At 35.9% G+C, this 25675-nt stretch overlaps 2 protein-coding genes and 1 pseudogene across 2 annotated transcripts; 1 reads left to right on the forward strand and 2 right to left on the reverse strand.

Annotated features, from left to right (window-relative positions):
• Nucleotides 1-1737: 1737 nt before the first annotated feature.
• LOC137826817 (receptor-like protein Cf-9 homolog) lies at nt 1738-4819 on the forward strand. The gene has a single exon (XM_068632955.1). The coding sequence runs from the start codon at nt 1764-1766 to the stop codon at nt 4602-4604; it is 2841 nt and encodes a 946-aa protein (XP_068489056.1). The 5' UTR covers nt 1738-1763; the 3' UTR covers nt 4605-4819.
• A 15075-nt stretch (nt 4820-19894) lies between these two features.
• On the reverse strand, nt 19895-19998 carry LOC137827313 (U2 spliceosomal RNA; annotated as a pseudogene).
• A 374-nt stretch (nt 19999-20372) lies between these two features.
• LOC137826242 (polygalacturonase 1 beta-like protein 1) lies at nt 20373-23070 on the reverse strand. The gene is made up of 2 exons (XM_068632136.1): nt 22589-23070; nt 20373-22443 (listed from the first exon to the last, which is right to left on the reverse strand). Exons 1-2 carry the CDS (start codon nt 22631-22633, stop codon nt 20653-20655), a joined length of 1836 nt encoding a protein of 611 aa, XP_068488237.1. The 5' UTR covers nt 22634-23070; the 3' UTR covers nt 20373-20652.
• Nucleotides 23071-25675: the final 2605 nt, after the last annotated feature.

The following is a 25675-nucleotide window of genomic DNA, read 5'->3' on the forward strand; positions in this document are numbered from 1 at the left end:
GTACGTTAAGTATGAAAAAACCTATGTTTAACGGAGATCCTCTGGCTTCACTAATGATCTAAGTCATGTAGACTAAGATATTAGGTGGTGAGAAGCTGAGAGGGAGTTCATACACACCGGGTCCCACTGTAGACACTCGTTATTGAATGTTTGAACTTACCCTGATCCTTTCTATTGGATTCACTGGTAATCTTTGGGTCAGGTGTTAGTCTCTGGTAGGGGCATACTTAATGAGTCTTCCAGAAGACGAAGTGGGATTGAAATAAAATCCAATGATTGTGATTGAAAATAGATCCATGTGTGGTCTATATGAATGATGGAATTGATATTGGAATTTTACATGAAATTACTAAAGAAATGTTTATAAATTATTAGTATAAATTGGTTCTATTTCCATGAATTATGTTATGGATTTTCTTTACATTAGCTTACCCTTGCTTTTCTTGCTGTGTTTGAACTGCGATGACTGTACTACGTACACGAGCAGATGATTTTACAGGTATCGGAGGGTCTGAAGAGCTTTAGGATGTTGATTTTGAAACTTGTATTGTAAATATTTATATTTCTATAAATCCTAATCATGTATTAGGAATATTTTGAAAAACTCCAAGTTTGTATAGAAACTGGAAGAACTTTTATTGTAATAGTTATATGTAAATTATGGGGTGTTACATCTATTATAGGTATACTATAACCTGTTATAAATAATACTTTTCAACCATAATTTTCATTTTGACAAAGACAACAATATAAGCTGTTAGACTACGGAACCTTATGTTGGACTTGTGATACTCAAATTTAATTGGCAAGTTTTTCTTTTAAATACATTTCATCAAACTTACATTCTTTCTAATTTACGAATCTTTGTTTCTTTTAATCTTTGAGCATGATTGAATCAAGGTTTCGTTGTTTAGTTTAAGTGTTATATTTTATATTTATGTTAGTTCAAATTTGACCTTTTATTTTAATCACACTTCTATATTATATAAAATACTCCCAACTTCTATGTATTTCTTCTTTTCTTTCAGCAATGGAATAAAATTATTGAGAGTGGAAAATTAAGAGTCATATTATTGCTGCAATTGTTGTGATGAGTTGTAACGGATAATGACGTTTCTAAATTGAGACTTGACACTTCTACATATTGTGATGGGTAATACCATTAATTAAAAGTAATAAAATAATTATTGAGCTCAAATTAATATATTTATTCAATATTAAATATAAAAATTCTAAATATTTCTTTTGGAAATATACATTTGAATATAGATTATTTTTAGAGATTTCAAAAACGTTTTTAAGCATCCTTTTATGAAATTGTTAGTGGTGTTGGTGAAGATAAAATTAGAAAATTGTCACACATATTACTCTTGCCATTGTCATTTCTATTTGAAAGTCTTTAGCCCTTTTGAAGGGATGCAAGACCTGGAAATTTCAAACATGCCATTTCATTTTGGAAATTCCTAGCCATCTTCACGACGTAAGATTTAAATACGAAATAGGAAAATAAAAAATGAAAAATGAAAAATTCCAAAAAATACAAATTTAAGAATTAGTTTCATGATAGCTAATTTTCAAAAAACTGTCATAAAATTATAAAAAAATCTTTAAGAAAGAAGTTTTAGATCACCATATATAATTCTAATTGATTTGTGTATAATACAAAAGTAAATTAAGCATTATTATTTATTTTGAAAATTTAAAATAGTCTACCTTGTTATAAATAGATCAAACTCAATGGATTGGTTGCAACCAAAATCCATATGAAAATGAATTGGGTTCTACTCTCATACTTGATCATCTTCCTTTGCTTCCTACTTCATTTTCCTTCCTACATTTGTTTAGTGTGCAACCATGATGACAAATATGCCTTGCTGCAATTCAAAAACACATTTCTTGTTCCCAACTCTTCACTTGCCTTTGATCCTTGTTCCTCCCATTTCTCAATGATGGAATCTTGGAACAACATCACAGATTGTTGTGGGTGGGATGGGGTCACGTGCGACTCCAAGTCAGGCCACGTGATTGGCCTCGACCTTACCTGCAGTGATCTTAGAGGAGAGTTACTGGGTTCCAATAGCTCCATTTTCAGACTAAGGCACCTTCAACAACTCTACCTTGATTTTAATGATTTTTCTGGATCTTCAATACACTCTGCCATTGGTGACCTTGTCAACCTCACCCATCTAACTTTGTCTGGCTCTGGAATCACTGGTCATGTTCCCTCCACAATCTCTCACTTGTCAAAATTACTATATCTTGGTCTCATTTCCATCGACTTATTATTACTACTTAATGATCCCACCACAAGCTACTCCGAAATGAGACTTGATCCATACACTTGGAACAAACTCATTCAGAACGCAACTAATTTAAAAGAGATTTCTTTAGGAAGAGTGAACATGTCCTCCATCAGAGAGAGCTCTTTGTCATTGTTAACCAATCTGTCATCCTCTTTGGTTTCTCTATATCTCTTAGACACCCAAATTCAAGCCAAACTTCCAACTGACATCTTCCGTTTACCCAATCTCCAAGAAATAGATCTTTCATACAATGAAAACCTCAGAGGTGAACTTCCAAACTCCAACTGGACTACTCCTCTAAGATTCTTGTCTCTCTCTTCAACTGCTTTCTCAGGATACATTCCCGATTCCATAGCCCACTTGAAGTCTCTTAGCTCACTAACTCTTCGGGATTGCAATTTCAATGGACTTCTTCCACTATCATTGTTTAATCTAACTCAACTTGATCAGTTAGATTTATCAGAAAATAAATTAGTTGGCCCCATTCCGACCCATATCACGAAACTCTCCAAATTATCGTACCTATATTTGTCTGGTAACATGTTAAATGGACCGATTCCTCGTTGGTGTTATTCTTTTCCTTCCATGTTGTCCTTGGATCTTCAAGACAACCAACTCACAGGGTCAATCGGTGAATTCTCAACTAATTTTTTGCAATATTTGTTGCTGTCTAATAACAAACTGCAAGGTAATTTTCCAAATTCAATATTTCAACTCCAAAATCTTAAGTTTTTGGGTTTGTCATCAACGAACTTGAGTGGTATTGTGGACTGTCACCAATTTTCAAAGCTTAGAGCTCTAGTTTATTTGGATCTTTCTAGCAATAATTTTCTCTCTGTAAACTTTGAAAATAATTTTGACTACATCTTACCCAACCTTCAATACTTAAATTTATTTTCAAGTAAACTAATTAGTTTTCCAAAATTCTTAGCACCAATGCAAAATTTGCAAGGTTTAGATCTTTCTCATAACAGAATTCGTGGAAGCATTCCCAATTGGTTTCGTGAGAACCTCTTGCGCTCCTGGAAGAACATTAGTTCCATTGATCTCAGTTTCAACAAGTTGCAAGGACATCTTCCAATTCCACCAAATGGAATTCAAATCTTTTTAGTCTCAAATAACAAGTTTAGTGGGGACATTTCTTCAGCAATGTGCAACGCAACCACCCTTTATGTACTCAACTTGGCTCACAACAACTTGACAGGACTTATTCCACAATGCTTGGGAACATTTCCTTCTCTCTGGGCGTTGGATTTGCAAAACAACAACCTTTACGGAAGCCTACCTCATAACTTTTCTAAAGGAAATTCCTTTCAGACTTTAAAGTTGAATGGAAATCAGTTGAATGGACCGTTACCACAGTCTTTGACCCACTGTACAAAACTCGAAGTTTTGGACCTCGGAAACAATAACATAGAGGATATGTTTCCCTATTGGTTAGAAACTCTACCAACTTTACAGGTACTCAGTTTACGGTCTAATAAATTTCACGGTGTCATCAATTCTTTCCATACCAAACTTCCATTTCCCAGGTTGAAGATTTTTGACATCTCCAATAACTACTTTATCGGACCCTTGCCAGCGTCATACATCCATAATTTTCAAGGAATGATGAATGCGAATGACAACCAAACTGGTTTGAAATATTTGGGTAATGATAGTTCATATACTGATTCAATAGTGATTGTAATGAAAGGGCAATCCATTGAGCTAGAGAGGATATTGACTGTTTTGACAACCATTGATTTTTCAAATAATATGTTTGAAGGAGAAGTTCCGAAAGCCATTGGAGAGTTGCATTCTCTCATAGGGCTTAACCTTTCACACAATAGAATCACTGGAACCATCCCACTGACATTGGCTAATTTAAGCAATTTGGAATGGTTGGATCTCTCATGGAACCAGTTGAAGGGTGAGATTCCCATGGCTTTGACAAATATGAATTTTCTAGAGGTATTGAACCTTTCACAAAACCAATTTGAGGGAGTGATACCAACAGGTGGACAATTTAACACATTTGAAAATGATTCGTATGTTGGAAATCCAATGTTGTGTGGAATCCCTTTGTCAAAATTCTGCAATGAGGATAAAGAAAGGGCAACACGTTCAATAGTTGATGAAGAAGAATCGGGATTTGGGTGGAAATGCGTTGTGGTGGGGTATGCATGCGGGATAATGTTTGGAATAATATTAGGTTGTAATGTATTCTTCGTTGGAAAACCCCAATGGCTTGCAAGACTTGTTGAAGTTGTGTTAAATATGAGGCTCATAAGAACAAACAAGAAACCGTACAAATCATAGATGAAGGAATTAGTTTAGTTTTACTTTAATATGGTTGGTTTTGTGTGCCTATATGTAGTTTTAACTTCTCTTTACTGTATCTTAAACGATCAATTTCATGTAGTTGAAAGGGAAGCACGTCCGTTGATGAAGTAGAATCAGGCTTTGGGTGGAAAAGCGTTGTGGTGGGGTATGCATGTGGGATGATGTTTGGAATAATATTGGGTTATAATGTATTCTTTGTTGGAAAACCCCAATGACTTGCAAGACTTGTTGAAACCGTATTAAATGTGAGACTGATAAAAACAAACAACAAAAACCGTACAAATCGTTGGAGAAGGAATTAGTACAATTTTACTTTAATATGGTTATTTTTTGTGTGTGCCTATATGTCTTTTGTAGTTTTAATTTCTCTCTACTCTATCTTAAGAGATCAATTTCATGTTGTTGAATTTGCAAATAATAAAGAATTGTTATTATGAATCCTTATATGGGGTAAAATGTCAAACCTGCATTAACATTAAGGTAAAATCAATAAATTTCTATAATAATTTTTAATGAAGCTTCAAAGAGGTTTCTTTCATAATATATTTTTACTTTTTTTAATTAAGAATATATGAATTTATTGTTGATTTTGAAATATAAAATTATTAAAACAACTTTTTTTTGTTATTCTCTCTTTTTATCATCTTATATAAAAATTCATAAAAACAGAAAAAAAAAACAAAAACGAAGTAATATTTTTATTGTTTAAAGTAAAAGCAAAAAGAAAAATTGAAAATTTTATTTATTATAGAAAATTTAGGGAAAGGAGATAATGCTTGAGTAGAATACATGAAAAGCTTGTGGAGCGAGAGTGGGTGTATAAATTCTTTGAAGGAGACATATATGAACTCATTTCTGCAACTCTATCAACTCTTTAATGTTGAAAATGGACATTTTTTCTCTATTTATTAATGTCCAATAAGATACAAATTATGTCAGAATAATTTAAAAAACGATAATTGGATATATATATTATAAGATGCTGTAAAAAATAAAGACTTATTTAATGATTTGGATATATATTATAAAGACTTATTAATGTAATTATATGATGATTCTTACTCTAATAGAAATTTGGGGCTTAAAAACAAATTTAATAACATAATATATATATATATATATATATATATATAATTCATGAACCCTTCAAATCATGTAACATAATTTTCAACTTTAAGAACATTTAATACAAATGTTTAACTTATTAAATACCTAATATAAAGAAACGAAATTATTAAATATTCAAAATAAAAATGATTGGGGAACTCGAAAGTTATTTAAATATATTAGGTGACGCGATTAAATAAAGTAGCTTGGTTATGAGTCTACACAAGGTTTGTTTGTTTGTTTGAGCTTTGTGCTTTTACTTCTAAAATGCTATGAAAATTTAGAGACTGTAGTTTCTGTTGGAAATGGTGATATGATTTATGGTAACAAAGTTTAATGTATAGAAATGTTCCCGCCGGTTGACCAGAGACATCTTTGTGCGTGGCTTATCCTTGTGAGTTAGGGCACTTTCGTTCTGTACCGTCTGTGAGTACATGAAAAGAAGTGAACAAAGGAGCGCCCTCGCGGTCGTTTGCACTCCGACGATCAAGTCAGCTAGTGAGAAACATCAAAGGGGACGCACCTCCGTATCGGAACACCGTGAACGGATGCTCTGAAGGTGGTCCAATAACTGAGTAAATGATTTTCTCTCTAATTGCCTGTGCATACAGTGGGTATGTGAGCAAGCAACTAGAGTGTGTGCGTAAACTGAGCCTCAATTTTTTTTTTTCCGTCTCAAACGGCTAAAGCCCCTTTTAAACGTCTAAAGCGTTTAAAGCGTCTTAAAGCGCATTTAAAGCATCTTAAAGCGCATTTAAAGCGTCTTAAAGCGCATATAAGGCGCTTAAAAACATTCAACGCGTTTAAAACGTTCAAAGCATTTAAAGCGTTTAAAGTGCTTTAAAGCGTTCGAAACGTAAACTAAATTAAAGCGTACCTTAGCAAACTTTCAGGAAAACATTGATGTTTCAGTGCTTACTGCCACGTGTTCTTCTGACTTGATTACTATTCTACGTGGAGAACCTCACAGCGTCATAACCCAACTTAGGGACATTCTATCGTGTAAGTCCTCCCTATTTGAAGTGCATCTGGCGCAGGGGGTGACTTTTTGGGTGCCAACTCATGCGCCCCAGCCTCTAATCACTCGCCCTGGGAGTGTATCTACCTTCCTCTCGCACTACGCACATGGTTCGCCCCTGGGCATGACCCTCTCATGGGTCGTATCTATCCCAGGGGTCTCCCCGAGGTGGCATGAGTACTTCACGAGTCAGGTTACTCCTCACTAGTACTGGGAATATGGCCTTGAAGCCACATTTCTCTTCTCTTTATTACTGTTCTAATGTATCGGGGCCCGAGACCTCCTCGTGGTGTCGCCCCCTCCACGGTCTTTCCTACCTATGGGTATCGGGGGTAACATTGTCGATGTCTCAATCTTGGCGACGCCTCAACTTGGCGACCCCTCCACCTGGCGATGCCTCAACTTGGCGACGCTTCAACCTGGCGACACCTTGTCCTGGCGACGCCTCAAGCGGTCAACCCGTTGACTTTCTCCCATTGGACCCCTTGATGGGTCCCACCATATGTTGACTTTGACTTTGACTTTGACCTTGGTCAACGCCCGGGGACGGGACGGTACAAGAACAATTATTCAAATGTAATTAATCACTTAATCGAGAAGTGTATATATATACAAATCTACTTGTTGCACCGTGTCTGTGTATTTTGTGTCTCTAATTTAACGTTTCATTGTGGTTTTACGGTTAGGGGTTTGGGTCTTAGTGCCATTGTCATTGTGTTGTTTCCTCATCGTTGTAATGTTGGAAAATGGCATCAGTAAACCCTAATGTTTTTTTTTAATCGATAATAAATAAATAAATATGATCCACTTTAGGAGTGATATAACCCTTATACATAAACACAACCTTTAATCTCTCTTACTAGACATACTCTCATATATGCTTATACATAACACTTCTAACTGCACCCATAGATAATCACCTGAGGCAATCAAACATACATCTTAAATGAGTACATCATGAGATCATCCTCATACAAACCAGAGGATCAAGACACCAATCAGAAAAGGAGAAAAACGCAGAATGTGACTTGGATGTAACACAAGACCAATTGGACCAAAGTAAAAACTTCTAATACCTCTACTACACCCCCTTTAAAGATTACACTGTTTTTATGCTTCCAAATCTCGTTGACTACTGCAATCCAAATCACTCCCCAAACCTCATTTACCGAAGCAGGCACATTGCACATCCTAAACTGTGAAAAATTTAGCAATGTAATGTTGTGAAACACACTCTGCACACCCATCCATACACAATAGTGGTTCCACAATAACCAGGAAAATCTAATGGTGAGAAATCACAAGGTTCTCTTTTCTCTGTTTTTGGGATAGAAAGCATCAACTTATAGAAACTGAATGGGAAAAATAATTTAGCCTAGTTTGCTTCTGTAATTGGGTTGAATCACGACAATGGGGAAGGACATTGTACCGGTGAGGGTCGTACGACTGATGTCACGTATGGGTCCTCATCACTGGATCAACCGAGGTAAAGGCCCACGTCCATAGGGCTGACCAACAACACAAGTCCAATTACGCTCAATCAAGGTCAACGAAGCTAATCCTCGATTAAAAGCTAGGTAATGCAGCCCTAAACGCGATCCAACTCCTTAACCTGACCCAATAAGGAAAACCCACCAAAGGTAATATAAATAGCACATATTCCAAGAATTAGGTAAGTCATCATATGTAGTGCTCTGAGAACAGAGTACCGAACGTCTTTGCTGACTTGAGTGTCAGAGTGCCTTCTACACGTACCCTCTGAGTCTGGATTACGAGAAGACGAAGAATCGATGTTAGGAAGGAAGAGTGAGGAGTTTGCAAGGGAGCTGAAGGAAAGTAGGATCGACCGATAGAAGGAATCCTCTCAATAGTTCTCTAGGCCCCAACCCCCGTACGAGAACAATTGGCGTCCACCGTGGGGCCGAAAGAAGTTGAGTAAAGAACGCTAGTAGTGTTAGAATGTATGGCCTTAAACGAGAGGGGGGTGAATTGTTTAATAAAGATTTTCGTAAACTTTTATGCCTTAGAATGAAAATACTTCAAGAGAACCTTGATTAAGAAATCAGTTTTTCAAAACATAAAGCAAAAACACAATACTGGAAAAAAAATCGGTTGTTTTAACAAAATAATCGGTTGTTTATACTAGTTATCAAATAACAAAGCTGAATTTAAAGAGATAGGAATAGAGAGATTGTACACAGATGTTTATACTGGTTCACTCCAAACCCAGAGCTACATCCAATCTTCTCAGAAACCCTGAGGAAATCCACTAAGCAACCACAACTTGATCACTTACACAACAACCAAGAGAATGACCTTGAACACCTCAAGAAACACATTCTCCTTGGTCAACACAACAACACCAAGATTGTGGATCTTGATCCCCTCAAGAACACACAGTCAATCTTAGCAAACACAAAAACGAAGTTGTTTATAGAGTACAAGGATTACACTTGTTACAAAAGATAATCTGAATTCAATACAAGCAGAATCCTATTCCACAAACTTTGATCAATCACAAACTCTTAGCAATCTCAGCTCTTTAAAAAACTAAAAAACTCTTAGTGAAAACTTGTCAAAAGATTACATTCTTAAATCTGTTATTTGAATTTATTCAAAGATGTAATTTGTTATCAAATCTTAACAAACTCTTAAATTGCATTAAAAGATTGGTCAAAGCATTTAATGACTGGAGCGTAAGCAGTTAAATCATTTAAAGCTCAGTCAAAGATAAAACAGTTTTTCTGTTATGGTCCCAAAACAAACAATCGGTTGTTTCCTCGAATCAATCGGTTGTTTTGGTTCTTAACAGTTCAACCATTTGAAAAACAGTTTTCAATCTTTTTCTCAAAACACCTAAGTACAAACAATCGGTTGTTTTGACAAAACAAGCGGTTGTTTTAACTTAGTTTGAAAACATTTTACTTTCACAAAGATTGAGATGCTTATTCTTTAGATTTAATTTACAAAACTCAAACTACCCCAGAACTATACTAAACCAGCACAACAACACCAAGCACAACAAAGGCTTCAACATCCTTCAAAAGATTTGTATTCTTCAAATCTTGAACACTACTTGGTTCAACAATCTCCCCCTATTTGATGAAGACAAATCCCTGGTGCTTATGTTTGAACTGATTGAATCTGAAGCAGTACCTGTAAAAATAACATTTAACCTATCAAATGCTTCTAACAACAGCAAGTTAGATTTTTTACATATCTCAAGCATAAACCATGATAAACAATTGGTTGTTTACACGAAACAATCGGTTGTTTTTATCAGCAGCAGAGAAAACCTTTTATATCAGAGATTTTAACAGATTATTCAGTATCAGATAAAGATATACAAGAACCAACCAATTCTCCCCCTATTTGTCTTCACAAATAGACTTTAGCATGAAAACAAAAACAGATTTAGGAGAGATTATTAAGATCAAGGATACCTAACTCATTTCTTAAGAAGAAAAACCTCTCTTTTGGTAAAGGCTTTGTGAAGATGTCAGCTAACTGCAGTTTGGTCTCCACAAACTTCACTTCACAGTTCCCATTGTTTACATGATCCTTGATGAAATGATGCCTTATCTCAATATGTTTGGTCCTTGAGTGCTGAATCTGATTTTTGGTAAGATTGATGGCACTTGTGTTATCACACATCAAAGGAACCTTGCTGATTTGCAAACCAAAATCTGCAAGTTGTTGCTTAAGCCACATAATTTGTGCATAGCAGCTACCAACAACTATATATTCAGCCTCAGCAGTAGAGAGAGCAACACATGCTTGTTTCTTGCTATGCCATGAGATTAAGCTTGAGCCAAGAAGGTGACAAGTGCCACTTGTGCTCTTTCTATCTAGCTTGCAACCTGCAAAGTCAGAATCTGAATAACCAATTAAATGAATTGGAGAGTGAGAAGGATACCATAATCCTACAGATGATGTTCCTTTGAGATATTTCATAATTCTTTTTGCAGCTTTGAAGTGTGACTCCTTAGGATTTGCTTGATATCTTGCACAAAGACATACCGCAAACATGATATTCGGCCTACTAGCTGTTAGATAGAGCAAAGATCCAATCAATCCTCTGTATTTTTTTTTATCTACACATTTTCCAGCAGCATCCGCATCCATGTAGCAGCTTGATGGCATTGAAGTGCTTGCTTCTTTGCAACTCTCCATTTTAAATTTCTTGAGAATCTCTTTGCAATACTTTGATTGACTTAAGAAGATCCCATCCTTTGTTTGCTTAACCTGCAATCCAAGAAAGAAAGATAGTTCTCCCATCATAGACATTTCAAACTCACCTTTCATTGCAGCCACAAATTCTTCACACAATCTATCTTGAGTAGCACCAAAGATGATATCATCAACATAGATTTGCACAAGGATTATTTCTGCATTTGATTTCTTGATGAAGAGAGTCTTGTCTACCATTCCTCTTTCATAACCATGAGATAGCAGAAAGTTGCTAAGCCTCTCATACCACTGCCTTGGAGCTTGTTTCAGTCCATACAAAGCTTTCTTCAACTTGAATACATGGTTGGGATACTTATGATCTTCAAAGCCCGGTGGTTGATCTACAAAGACTTCCTCATTGATGTAGTCATTCAAGAAGGCACTCTTGACATCCATTTGAAAGAGTTTAAAACCACTCATACACGCAAACGCCAGCAGCAACCTCACAGCCTCCAATCTAGCAACAAGAGCAAAGGTCTCACCATAATCTATGCCCTCTTCTTGATTGTAGCCTTTTGCAACTAGCCTTGCTTTGTTCCTTGTGATCACACCATCCTCATCTAGCTTGTTCCTGAAAACCCATTTCGAACCAATAATATTCATTTCATTAGTTTTAGGGACCAGAAACCATACCTCATTCCTTGCAAACTGATTCAACTCTTCATGCATAGCTTCAACCCATTTCTCATCCTTGAGAGCTTCCTCAATTGATTTTGGTTCAATTTGAGAGACAAAGGTTGTGTGCCTGCAGAAGTTTGAGATGGAGCTACGTGTGGAGACACCTTCCTTTATCTGCCCTATGATGTTGTCCACTGACAGATCTCTAGGAATCCTCCACTCTTTGGGCAGCTCACTCTGTTGCAGAATTTCAAACGGTTGTTTCTGCGAATCAACCGGTTGTTTTTTTGCATAGATATCCAGCTTCTCCAAACTGATGCTCTGTTCATCTTCCTCAACACTGGTCTTTTGGGATTTGATTGACTCTGCGATCTACCTCATCAAAGACAACGTGAACTGATTCTTCTACAGTCATCAACCTCTTGTTGTAGACTCTATATGCATGACTTGTGAGTGAATAACCAATGAAGATACCAAGGTCCGCTTTCTCATCAAACTTTTCCAAGTTTTCCTTTCCATTGTTGAGAACGAAACAACTGCAGCAAAAGACTTTGAGATGACTGATGTTAGGCTTCCTTCCATTGAAGAGTTCATATGGAGTTTTCTTCAAAATGGGCCTTATAAGCACCCTATTCATCACATAACAAGAGGTGCTCACTGCATCTGCCCAAAAATACTTAGGAAGTGATGATTCACTAAGCATTGTCCTTGCAAGCTCTTCAAGAGACTTGTTCTTCCTTTCAACCACTCCATTCTGCTGTGGTGTTCTTGGAGCAGAGAAATTGTGCAGAATTCCCAACTTCTCACAGAATTTGCTAAACTTCTCATTCTGAAATTCTCCTCCATGATCACTTCTAATAGAACCTATGTTGCTGTTCTTTGTATTTTGTAGCCTTCTTGCTAGCTTCTTGAATGTAGAAAAGGCATCACTCTTTGATTCCAAGAAAAGAGTCCAAGTGTACCTAGAGAAGTCATCAACAATAACAAGAGCATAATAATTTCCACCAAAACTCATAGTTCTTAAGGGTCCAAAGAGATCCATGTGAAGAAGTTTAAGAGGTCTCAAAGATGAAACAACATTTTTAATTTTGAAAGAACTTTTCACTTGTTTCCCTTTTTGGCATGCTTCACAAATGTGATCCCTCTCAAACTTGAGTTTTGGCAGCCCAATCACAAGATCCTTTGAAATAAGCTTGTTCAAATGATTCATGTGAATATGAGCAATTCTTCTATGCCAAAGCCAAGATTCATCTTGCTTGGATAGAAGACATCCAATTGAACATGGTGAAGAGATATCTAGAAGATACACATTATTAACTCTCTTACCTACCAACATTACCTCTTTGGTGTTAGGTAGACAGATTTCACATGTGTTTGTCTTGAACATCACTCGATATCCCTTGTCACATAGTTGGCTAATGCTTAGCAGATTATGCTTTAGGCCTTCAACAAAAAGTACATCATGGATCACCAAGATGTTCTCATCTCCTATGGATCCTCTCCCAAAAATTCTTCCTTTGTTGTTGTCTCCATAGGTGACATGACCCTCTTGCTTGAAGGAGATTCTCAGGAACTTTGATTTATCCCCTGTCATATGTTTGGAGCATCCACTATCCAAGTACCATAGTTGTTTGCCTTCCTCCAAGATTTCCTACAAAAGAGATTTTCAAGTACAAAGATTTGGTCCCCTTATGAATGTGGGTCTATCTAGTTTATACTCATCAATTAAAGTTTTATTTCCCTTAGGAATCCACTTCATAAGACCTTTAGGAACAACATGTTTTCTGATTTTACAGAACCTCACAGAATGGCCTCTTTTCATGCAATAGAAGCATGTAACAATCGGTTTCCAATCGATTGTTTTTCTGGCATTTTCAAAAATGATTTTGAAAATCTATCTTGTTTGTTTTGTGGATTAAAACTCAATCCAGCTTTTCCAAAAACACAGTTTTGAGATGCTAGAACACTCTCAAAGTTGGATTGGCCTTTACAAAGCTTATCCACTGTTTTAACAAGATAGTGGACCTTCTTTTCAAGATTTTCGCAATTTTCACAAACTAGAGTATCACACTTGCAGGAGGAGTTTTTGTAAATGATTTCCAGATTTTCAAAGTCTGTTTTTGAATTTTCTAAATCCTCTTCCAGTGCCTTTACTCTATTTTCAAGCCAGTTGTTCTTTTCTTTTAACCGATTGTTCAAGAGAGCCAATCGGTTGGCTTCTTCATGTGTTTCTTGAAAGGCTTGAAGTAATTGACCATAATTTTCAGAGTTTGAGGAGTTTGATGAACTTACACTATTTGAGTCATCCTCCCTTCTGGCCATGAAGCAAAGATTGATTCTTTTCTTATTTTGCCTCCTTTTTCTTTTTGCTTGACTCTTTGTCATTGCTTCCTTTGGTTCATGAGCAGCCTTGAGTGTGTCCCACATTTCCTTAGCAGTTTTGCACTTTGATATCCTGAAAAATTCATTAGTATCCAGTGCATAAGCTATAATGTTTTGAGCAGATCTATCAAGCTGGGCCATCTTACATTCATCATTTGTCCATTGAGACAAAGGTTTTGAAATGAAAGAATTATTCTTTTTGAACTTTGGAATGTAAGGACCATTCTCAATTGAATCCCAAATTCTTTGATCAATAGATTCAATAAAGATTTTCATTCTTGCTTCCCAAAACTTATAATTCAATCCACATAATAAAGGTGGTTTGTAGATTGAAGCACCTTCCTCAAAAGATAGTTTTCCAGCCATAAAAAAGATTTTTGATCAACTTGAATAACTTTAAAGAACCAAGCTTTTGATGCCAATTGTTAGAATGTATGGCCTTAAACGAGAGGGGGGGGGGGGGCTGAATTGTTTAATAAAGATTTTCGTAAACTTTTATGCCTTAGAATGAAAATACTTCAAGAGAACCTTGATTAAGAAATCAGTTTTTCAAAACATAAAGCAAAAACACAATACTGGAAAAACAATCGGTTGTTTTACCGAAACAATCGGTTGTTTATACCAGTTATCAAATAACATAACTGAATTTAAAGATATAAGGATAGAGAGATTGTACACAGATGTTTATACTGGTTCACTCCAAACCCAGAGCTACATCCAGTCTTCTCAGAAACCCTGAGGAAATCCACTAAGCAACCACAACTTGATCACTTACACAACAACCAAGAGAATGACCTTGAACACCTCAAGAAACACACTCTCCTTGGTCAACACAACAACACCAAGATTGCTGATCTTGATCCCCTCAAGAACACACAGCCAATCTTAGCAAACACAGAAACAAAGTTGTTTACAAAGTACAAGGATTACACTTGTTACAAAAGATAATCTGAAATCAATACAAGCAGAATCCTATTCCACAAACTTTGATCAATCACAAACTCTTAGCAATCTCAGCTCTTTGAAAAACTCAAAAACTCTTAGTGAAAACTTGTCAAAAGATTATATTCTTAAATCTGTTATTTGAATTTATTCAAAGATGTAGTTTGTTATCAAGTCTTAACAAACTCTTAAATTGCATTAAAAGATCGGTCAAAGCATTTAATGACTGGAGCGTAAGCAGTTAAATCATTTAAAGCTCAGTCAAAGATAAAACAGTTTTTCTATTATGGTCCCAAAACAAACAATCGGTTGTTTCCTCGAATCAATCGGTTGTTTTGGTTCTTAACAGTTCAACCATTTGAAAAACAGTTTTCAATCTTTTTCTCAAAATACCTAAGTACAAACAATTGGTTGTTTCGACAAAACAATCGGTTGTTTTAACTTAGTTTGAAAACATTTTACTTTCACAAAGATTGAGATGCTTATGCTTTAGATTTAATCAAAGGGTGGATTACAAAACTCAAACTACCCCAGAACTATACTAAACCAGCACAGCAACACGAAGCACAACAAAGGCTTCAACATCCTTCAAAGGATTTGGATTCTTCAAAGCTTGAACACTACTTGGTTCAACAAGTAGATGGTATCAACCTGCAGCATGACAAGCGAGAGGATGACCGAAGCTGACTAGTTGACGTTGTTGATGTCTTTGTAGATAGAGATGGCTGAGTTGAGGAGGAGAAATGAAGAAGTGAGTAGGACATCCAAGCTCTCCATAGGAAGAACGAGTATATGAAGAAGAAGTTGGTTAAGGGAGGACCATCCGTTGTGCCGACTAACCTTGTCGGTAGGTCATTCACCTCCCCTCCCAACCCGAGAGCTGTTGGAGAGACCAAGGACAAGGCCCTGACTCAGGAGATGGATAGTGAGTATTTTCCTAACAAGTCGGTCCGCACGACCCGTACCATGGATTCGGTGCGTCGACACCCTTTCACTGATTCTATCATCGGGTTCCACTACGGGATAAGTGGAAAGGCTTCAACAAGGATCGCTATGATGACACAACCGATCCAGATGGGCACATGGATGCGTACACTACGCACATGAGCCTGTATACCTCGAACGATGCGGTCTTATGCCGAGTGTTTCCTACGTCGTTGAAGGGAGGAGCTCTTAACTAGTTCACAAAGCTCTCTCCCAACTCCGTTGATAGCTTCGCGACGCTGATGTCTAAGTTCGAGACACAATGTGCCACAAGCCGACTGCACCACCTGACCTCCATTACCCTGGTTGGTATCCGCCAGAAGAAGGGAGAATCCTTGAGGACCTTTGTCGATAGGTTCGACAAGGTAACAATGAGCATTCAGAACCTTAGTCCGGACATGGCCATGCACCAAATGTTAACGGCCTTACGGTTGGGGCCGTTTGCCGACAACCTCTGCATGTAGCCGGCCGCTAGCTTGGACAAGCTTCGGAAGTGAGCTACCAAGTATATTCAGTTGGAGGAAGTGAGAAAGTTCCGTAACCAGGCCCGGGCGAAAGCCAGCGCCGAGAAGGGAAAGGAGGAGAAGGAACGCCAGGGCTGATCGACCAATAAGGGAGACATGCACATGGATAACCGAAGCAACCAATTCTCAATATACACCACCTTGACGACCGAGAGGGGAAGAATCCTGGAAGAGGCTCTCAACCAAGTTGATCCCTCCACCCAGGAAAGCATAAAACCCAGAGAATGTTGACTATAGGAAACGGTGTCGGTATCACAAGAACAACGGACATTCCACTGAGGAATGTCAGACCCTCAAGGATAAGATAGAAAAACTTATCCAGGTCGGGCACCTGCAAAGATTCGTCCAAGGTGATCGAGGCACAAGATGATCCCCCAGGTGGGACTAGCCCGTGAAGCGGAGGAACCACTCCCTTCCAAGGGCGCGGGATGACCGTCGACCCGAGGAGGGATGACCCTCCACGTAAAGAAGATCGCTCATGGGAGAACGAGAGGGAGGTGACCGGGAAGTCATCAACACCATCGATAGAGGGTTTGCCGGTGGTGGAAGCTCCAACAACGTCCGGAAGAAGCACCTCAGAACGGTGCACCAGGTGAACATGGTTTCATTCTGACCGAGGATGTCACCCATCACCTTCATCAACTACGATGGAGTAATTTATGGTTTTATTTCAATAGTGTTCATTTAATCATTTGATGAAGAAAACAGTTGAATCCGATAGGTAAGCATTTGAACTTTTAAAATATTTACTATATTTCAAATTATCTTATCAAAAAATATGATATGCTTTGTCATAACATATATGTCATTCCACTATATATATCATAAATGTTTTGTTGCATATTGCTCTCTAATTTGAATATGCTCTTGGTGAGACAACTTTCTTTTCAAAACTTACATGGCATTCAATCATATGTGAAACATTACATCATAAATAAGAGGTATGAACATTATGAAATTTTTAATAATTTAATTTGTAATTATAAGTTTGTTATTAAATAACCTAATAATGTTTTTTCATATTGTAATGACAGTTGTGCTCTTGGATTAAAAAATAGTTATCTTTCTCATTTCTATTTTTTAACTCACTATTTCTTGACTTATTACATGAAAATAACACTTCAATAATTACAAGTACAAATATCTACTTTTTTCTTGGCCAATGTGAACTCCACCCGTCAATATAACATTTGTTTTTTTACTAATTGTTTCTTATTTGAATTTGCATGATAACATAGTTTTTCTTATTATAGTTGTGCTTCTGCTACAAAATTGTAATAAATATAATGTCTTATCAAAATCTTCTATTGATATGTTTGCATTTGGACAAAATAATACTTTTACTTACTGTTTTTTTAAGACGTAACAATACAAGTATGACCAGTACAAAATTAGTCTCTTATTTTTCATATATTTTCACCAATTTTACATTTAAGTTATCTGTTGTGGTCATTGAAATGTGTTGACATTATAATCTAATATTGCTCAACACTTAATTTATGGCAGCTAAAGCAAGAAACTTATCTAATTCATTTCCTCACTAGTGCAGAAACATGAAACAAATGCGGCTGCATTTGATCAACACGCACTTGTAAATCAAGAAATATAAATGCGGCTATATAGCCGCATTTATATATACCATTTACAAGTGCGGTTATTTGCTTTAACCGCACTTGTATATGGCAAATCATTAAAAAAAAATTTTAAAACATCGTCAATCTTGTGTGAAGGCAACGTTGATGAAGAGTCACGGGAGCGCCAACAACGGTGGCGACAGTAGAAGCGACGGCGGACATGGAAGCAGCAACGGAGCAAACCAAAAAATCCACAAGAAACCACGAAGACAATGAAAGAGTACTGAGCAATGCAAGAAACCAAACAATGTAAGAAAAACGAATGTCAGCCAACAAAACAGTGCTTCGAGACCACCAATGCAAGGAAAAAACATATATAAGAAAAACGAAAACATTTATGCATATATTTGTGAAGATGAAGAAGAAGAAAGAGAGTTCGAGAAACTTACATTGCACAAATGGAATGCAGATGCAGCAGAAGGAGACGAACTCAGAGTGCGAACGCGAAACGAAGGCAAAGACGAGAAAGAAAGTTTGAAATTGTGTGTGGCGCGCTTCAAAATTTAGGGTAAAAAAGGATTTACGAATGCGGCTAAAGGTAAAACCGCATTCGTAAATCAAGCTCTTTGATTTACAAGTGCGGTTATACAAATAGCCGCATTCGTAAATTAAGTGCTTTGATTTACGAATGCGGCTATTCAAATAGCCGCATTTGTAAATCAAAATAATTTCAAAAATGCCACCGCGTTTTTTACGAAAGCGGGTAGCGCAAAAACCGCACTAAATTAAGCGTATCATTTTCTTCTTTTTGTACTAGTGCCTATTATTTGTTGGTTGACATATTTTGTCATTAAGATTGCCTTTTTCTCTTATTTTTTTTCTACTTTTTGTCAATATCGTTATGTAATAGTTATTAAATTCGTTAATAACTGCTTCTTCATATTGAGTTGCTTATTTTAAATTTGTTGATTTAAATTTGTTAATTCAATAATATAATGTACTTTAAAGTAATATTGTTTCATATACAAATGTATATATTGGTAATTACATTTCTACAACTATATTTATGGTTTTTTCTTTTATTTTGCTTCTATAGTATTATATTTAAATCGTACGTGTTGTCTTATTTAAAATGTGTTGACTTGATCCTATCATGTGGTCTACACTTCAAATTTGACAACTACATTAAAATAGTATAATTCATACCTATGTTTGGAATTACTATTGTTAGATTTAATTTTTACTTTTATTTTTATTTATTGCATATTTACTTGCTGAAATGATATTATGTTGTGTTATCTACTTAATTTGTTAATATTGTTATTTAAATTTTTCTAAACAATTCAGACATCGTACTAGTTCTTATATGTAATCGGATACAGTTAAATTCGTATATATGTTCCTACCGGGTTTGAACTCGGAGAGTGCAACTCGACAAAGACAGAATATTCCTCAAGGAATGAACTTTCAGTTGGTCTCCGATGAAAAGGAAATGTTCACCTCAAAATGACTTTATGATGATTAGGCCATTAAGAGCACAAAGATAGCTAGTTATTAACAATGTGAGTGTTAAGAGTATGAGAAAAGATTCCTCGAGAGTGCGTATTTATAAATTCATCAAGTGATATTTTTTGAGTTGATGTTTGTGAGCCCTTACATTGACCATGTAACTACTTTATAAGTTCATTAATTAGATCGTTTTACTTATAATGATCATTAATAACAAATAACGACTCCGTTACTAAGTAGAAAAGTCATCCCAAACTATTAATCGTCCGAAGCTAAACAGGTAATATATATATATATATATATATATATATATATATATATATATATATATATTCAAAGCAAAAACAACAATGTTTCAAAGCTTCAATAGCAAACTACTTAAGTTGACTCTCTCATTTAAAAAATTAATATAATATCTTGTGAACCAATGATTCAAAACAGAAAACTACACTTGATCTTAGCCAAAACGCCGAGAAAGATATTTTTGTATTGTTATGTAGTAGAATTATTTCTAATCAAGTTAAAAAAAAGTCTACCAATATTAATAAGATTATATTTTGATTGACGTCATTAAGAATTCTTTTACTTGACCTCTATTTAAGTTCTTTTTTAAAATATTATAGAGATTATTATTTTTATTTATACCATTAGTTTTATTTTTTTTATCAAAAGTCGATAGAGATTTGTTTTCTTAATATTAATTACATAATTTTCAATTTGACTAAAATTCTCTTTGATAATATATAAAAAATAATATATCAACATCATAAGAAAACATACAGTAGGCAATATCAAGCAAAATAATTTGCTGTTAAAAAAAAGAAAAAAAAAGCAAAATAATTTCAACTAAACTCAATTGATAAAAGCATTCTCTTATTTAAAACAACAAATTGAAGGTAAAGAAATTCAAATTTAATATATTTGAATTTCTTTGAAATTGTAAGATTCTGAACGCCCTTTATTTTCACTTTTTTATGCTGCTTACTCAGTTGCATGGCAAAAGCACTTATCGGTCTTAGCAGCGCAATTCCAAGCTGCCCTAGCTTCTCATTTCAGTGACAATATGTGAAGCTTCCAAAGACAACGTGGTGCCAAGAACACCAACATTTGAAGAGACGCTCCCATTCTTCAACAAGTTAATCACCAATGGTCCAAGTCATGTCATTCTCAAAGATCCAATGACACACCTCAATTTGCCCCGGACCCGACCCGAGAGCCAAGAAAGCTCCGTGAGATGGGCTCCAAGCTGACGTGTCCAAGTGACAGATGGCAACACCACGGTTGATCTTGGCCTTGCTTTTCGGGTCCAACAGATCCGCTTCGTAGACCCGAACCTTTGGAACCGAATGGCAGTAATAAAGCAAATAAGGAAACAAACTCTGGTGACAAGAAACGGATTCAGTAACTCTCCCACCGTTAATCCCATTCACCCAACCCACCATCACATTCCCCTTCGACCCCTTCACGTTCTCTGTGGTTCGAACCACAACGTTGGAACCCAACACCCCTGTGGCGAAGTCCACCATATCCTCCATGGACCCCACGCACCTCTTGCTCTCACCTTGGCTCGGTACTCTCTCGCACTCGCTCACTGAATCCTTCACAATCTTATCCAAACTTGAACCGGCACCAACCTCAAAAACCCGGTTCACCCCACTAACGGTAAACGGTAACTTAGACAAAATTACCCGGGGCAAAAACGACCTTTCAGGCATTTTATCTCTAATATCAGGCATAGCCATCACCGTTCCCTCTTTCAGCATAAACTCCCGAAAAAACTTACCCTCCTCAACCCAATTTTTTACTATTGTGCCACTGAAACTCTCGTTTTTGTAGCTCGCAAATGTTTGAGCGCCCTGTTTGGCATACTCAGTGAAAGAGGAGTTGATTCGGTAGCCAGAGAATCCAAACCTCTGTTTCTCACCACCCTTTCCATACCCAATGAACTTATCCGAGTTACTATTATCCGATTTATCATACCCCTTGAAATCCACGTCACCACCGTTAGATTCTTTTCCGTAATTCTGAAACGAGTCACTCCCACCGTTGGACTCAACCCTGTAAGTATCGAACCTGTCAACGGCGCCGTCTCCACCGTTACCGTAGCTCTCGAACGTGTTCGTTGGATTGTTCCCTTGGTTAGCGTAGTTCTTGAACGTGTCGTTCACTCTAACTCCGTCGTTGCCGTAGCTCGAGAATCCGGTTAGGGTAGGGTTGGAGCTTGTGCCGTAGTTTTGGAACGAGTTTTCCGTCTCATTGCCGCGTTTCCCGTAACCGGCGAACGATTGTTGGCCGCCGTTACCGTTCTCGGTGTATCCAATGAAGGATTGGGTTCTTTTTCTGGCGTCGTCGGAGTAGGAGGCGAATTCGAGGTCGTCAAAGCCGTTGACCGGTTCGGCGTAGTTTTTGTAACTGGAGGTGCCGGCGGTGGCGCCGCCTCCATAGCTTCGGAATGTGTCGTTGATGACGTTGCCGAAGGAGCCGTAGGTTATGAAATCGTCGCTGTGGTTTACGGAGGCTTTGCTGTATTGGCGGAAGTCATTTTGGGGGCCGTTTTCGCGCTGGTTGTCGGAGTAGTTCTTGAACGAGTTGAGTCCACCGAGTCGACTCGTTCCGTAGTCGGAGAAGTTTCTGTTGTTGTAGACAGCAAATTTAGCGTCTCTGCTGGTGCGTTGGGCGGAGAGAGAGAGAGGTTTGGAATGACAGAGTAAGCGTGCGGCGGAGCAGAAGCGTGGGAGGTGCGCGGAGAGGGTGTTGTTGGCGGCAAGTTTGGCGAAGGTGGCGGTTTCCGCTACGGTGAGTGGAGAGGCCTTGGAGAGAAGAAAATGTGGCTTTGGTGATTTGTTGGTGATTTTGTTGTCCCAGTAACGAATTAAGAAAGCCTTTGGGGAGAAAGGATTTTGGTTTTTATCTCTGACGCTGGCAACCTGCAATATTGATAATGAGCATGAATAATAGAAATATATAAATAGAATTTGACATTTTGTTAATTGGTTAATTGAGATTTAAAAGAGTGGAGTAAGTAGGGAAGAGTAATGTTGGAAGAAAATGGAGATAAAGAAAGGTGATTACAGTGAGAGATGAAAGGAGGAGAAGGAGAAAGATGCGGGTGATCATGTTTATGGACACTGACAGTTGTGATGTGAATGGTGGTGATGGAGAATTTTGGGTTGTGTACTTATACTACTTAGCGGCGGCTGCTGCTGTCAATATTGTTCTGATCTCTATATTGAATGAAAGTTGCAGATTTTGTTTGGAATCATAGTTTTCACTTTTAAGAGAGCCCCTGAAACTGAAAATAGATGTTTAGCATTTCAAGCTTTAAGCACAAAGAGTGAAAAGTTGAAGGTGGCAAGATTTTGGTAAATATGTCAACAAGTTTTGCAAATTGGAAGGAATTGGGAGGAGTTTCACTAATCCCTCATAATGTGCCAATGTATCTCTATACACTTAGTGCACTCATGAAACACTTGGTTGCATGTAATTTTTTATGACAGACAAGTTATATTACAATAAATAATAGTTGGTTAAGAATGAGATATATGAAGATCTTTAATGAGATAGATCAACCATTACAACTCTCAGAGTGGTCTTAACAAGAACTCTGTACTCAACTTTTGTAGAACTTTTAGAAATAATTTACTATTTCTTATATTGCGTGAATTTTCAACATGTAAAATGTATTCGGTGATAAATTTTTTAGCATTAGGGCATCCTGTTCAGTCAAAGTTACTGAAGGGTTTGAATTTAACTTCATTGTTAGCATTAAGAAAGATTCCTTTTAGATAATGCAGAATTCGAAAAGAAGCTTGATGATGTGCAGTTATAGAAGCAGAAAAAGCTGACTAAGATGATGAACCACATGTGTTATATCTTCACTTATATTAGTAAAATAGATATGCCTCCCTATATATAAGTATTCTATAGGATGTAGGGTCTCTGTTAGATCACGAGGACAACCATTTGTTTAATTCAAATTTAGTGATAATTTTTAATATATTATTTTGAAAAATAACAGATTATATTTTAAATAAGATTTACATTTAAAAGACTTAAATATGTTTAAAAAAAATAATTTATCAAAAATAATTTCAAAATATTGTTTTCCGGATTAATAGATTAATTTACTGATATAAAATTTATTAAAACTAGAAACAATTTGTAATTGAAATTTTTAAACTTTTTCCAACACACAAAACAAACCTCCACAGTCAAATATAACAACAATGGAGAGAAAAATAATTTTACATTTAATATGATAGATATATATTTCAGAAAAAATAATCAATTGTTTTATAAAACATTGATTGTATAAAGATCAACAGAATTTTATTAAATTGTTTATGTTTCAAATAATTTTATTAATCATAAATTGATACAAATTACAACAAAATATATTAAGATTTGATATAACAATCAATATCAATTATTTGAGTAACTCTAGTTTTACAGAAAATCAATACAAGTTTGGAAACATCAAAAGAAATAAATTATTTAAAAAAAACCAACAAATTGATCATATAAAAAAAAATTATTATGTAAACAATTCATAAAGTAGAATAAAAAATATAGAAAAACACCAAGAATTTTATATTAGTTCACTCATATACAAAGTTACATCCAATCCCACCTGACACCAAGGTGATTTTCACTAAAAACGAAATTCTTTACAAGAAAATACACCAAACTCTTGACATAATTGACAACATATGTCCAAAATTGAGCAGAAACATTAGATTGAAAATCAAAGTTATAGTAACATTTAAGAGGTGTTGATGTTTTATTTTATTTTTTTTATTATCACATTTTGTTTAGGTGTTTCAACATAACTAGTTTGATGCAAAATTCCTTCATAGCAGATTCACACCCATTATTGGATCTTATGATTTTAATAGCAGCGGCAACCTGGTTTTTTACATACGCTATGAAATTAACAAGATGTATACATGTTTTAGACTTATTATGCATTAGATAAATCCCAGTATAATGTGAGTAATGATCAATAATGATAAAGAAATATTTATGAAGATATGGGACAAGGTCCATAAATATCAAGATAAATAACATCAAATATCTTAGCATGCATGGTATATATTTTGTGGAAAGGTAACTTTTTTGTTTGGTTAAGTGGCAAACATTACAACCATCGGTTCTAGAATCATTAATGTGTAAATACTTTTGCTCAATCTATTATGTCAAAGATTGTCGTTGTCAATTTTACAAATTTAAATCCTATCAACCATATTAAGTGAACAATTTGAGCCTTTAAAAATATAGAGATCAACATGGATTTCAATTGTACTAATCCTTCCTTTTATTTTCTGGTCTTGGATCACATATACATTCTTTGTAAAAGGATCAATGTCATGGAAGGATACCAATTTTGAAATAAAAATTAAGTTATATGCAAAATCTAGAATAAATAAAAACAAAATTTCATTACTGATTTTGATTGTTCCTATGTGAGTAGCTTTAACCTTTGTTCCATTAAGAAAATTAATAATAACATAATCAATTTTCTTATTAGAATAAAATTTATCAAAAGAGGAAGTCACATGATTAGTGACTCCTGAATCTAACACACATGTTGTCACACTATTTGTCTTAAAAGAATTAATGCTGAAAAAACTTTTACCTTCAGCTTAAATAACTTTTACCTTGATTACAAAAATTTGGAATGATAACACTTATTTACTTTATATGCAATGTGCTTGTATCTTTATCAATATTTGTTTGATTAATCAAAGCTGTCAAAGCTCGATAATGCTATTGAGTGAACCATATATCTTGCTCAACATTATTAGATTCTATTTCTTGCTTTGTATCTTGAGTCTTAGCCAAATTGTTGTTTTCCACTATAGTGCTCGTGACCAGGTAGAAATCATGCTTTATATAGCAAACATCAACCATGTGCTCACCTTTCACACAATGAATACAAACTTTTCATTTTGTAGGGTTCTTGAAACTCTTTTAAGGGAACCCTTATTTCTTAAAACAAACAGATTCATCATAACTATTCTTTCCACAATATGCACAAGATGTTAAAATGGTAGCAATCGCAACCTTGATTTCTAATTTAGTGAAAAAACTATTGTCTTTCTTGTTGCGCGACATAGGAATTTTTCTTAGAAATGGGAGATATAGGATCGATCATTTAGA

This window comes from Phaseolus vulgaris, chromosome 8 (assembly GCF_000499845.2).
Source record: "Phaseolus vulgaris cultivar G19833 chromosome 8, P. vulgaris v2.0, whole genome shotgun sequence".
Lineage (NCBI taxonomy): Eukaryota > Viridiplantae > Streptophyta > Magnoliopsida > Fabales > Fabaceae > Phaseolus > Phaseolus vulgaris.

What these genes read in the sequence shown, in the direction of transcription:
- LOC137826817 (XM_068632955.1), top strand. Translation starts at nt 1,764, where the DNA reads ATGAAAATGAATTGGGTTCTACTCTCATACTTGATCATCTTCCTTTGC.
- LOC137826242 (XM_068632136.1), bottom strand. Translation starts at nt 22,633, where the DNA reads ATGATCACCCGCATCTTTCTCCTTCTCCTCCTTTCATCTCTCACT. An exon ending in TCCTCCTTTCATCTCTCACT is followed by an intron (nt 22,444 to 22,588) that starts GTAATCACCTTT and finishes TCAATATTGCAG; the next exon opens with GTTGCCAGCGTCAGAGATAA.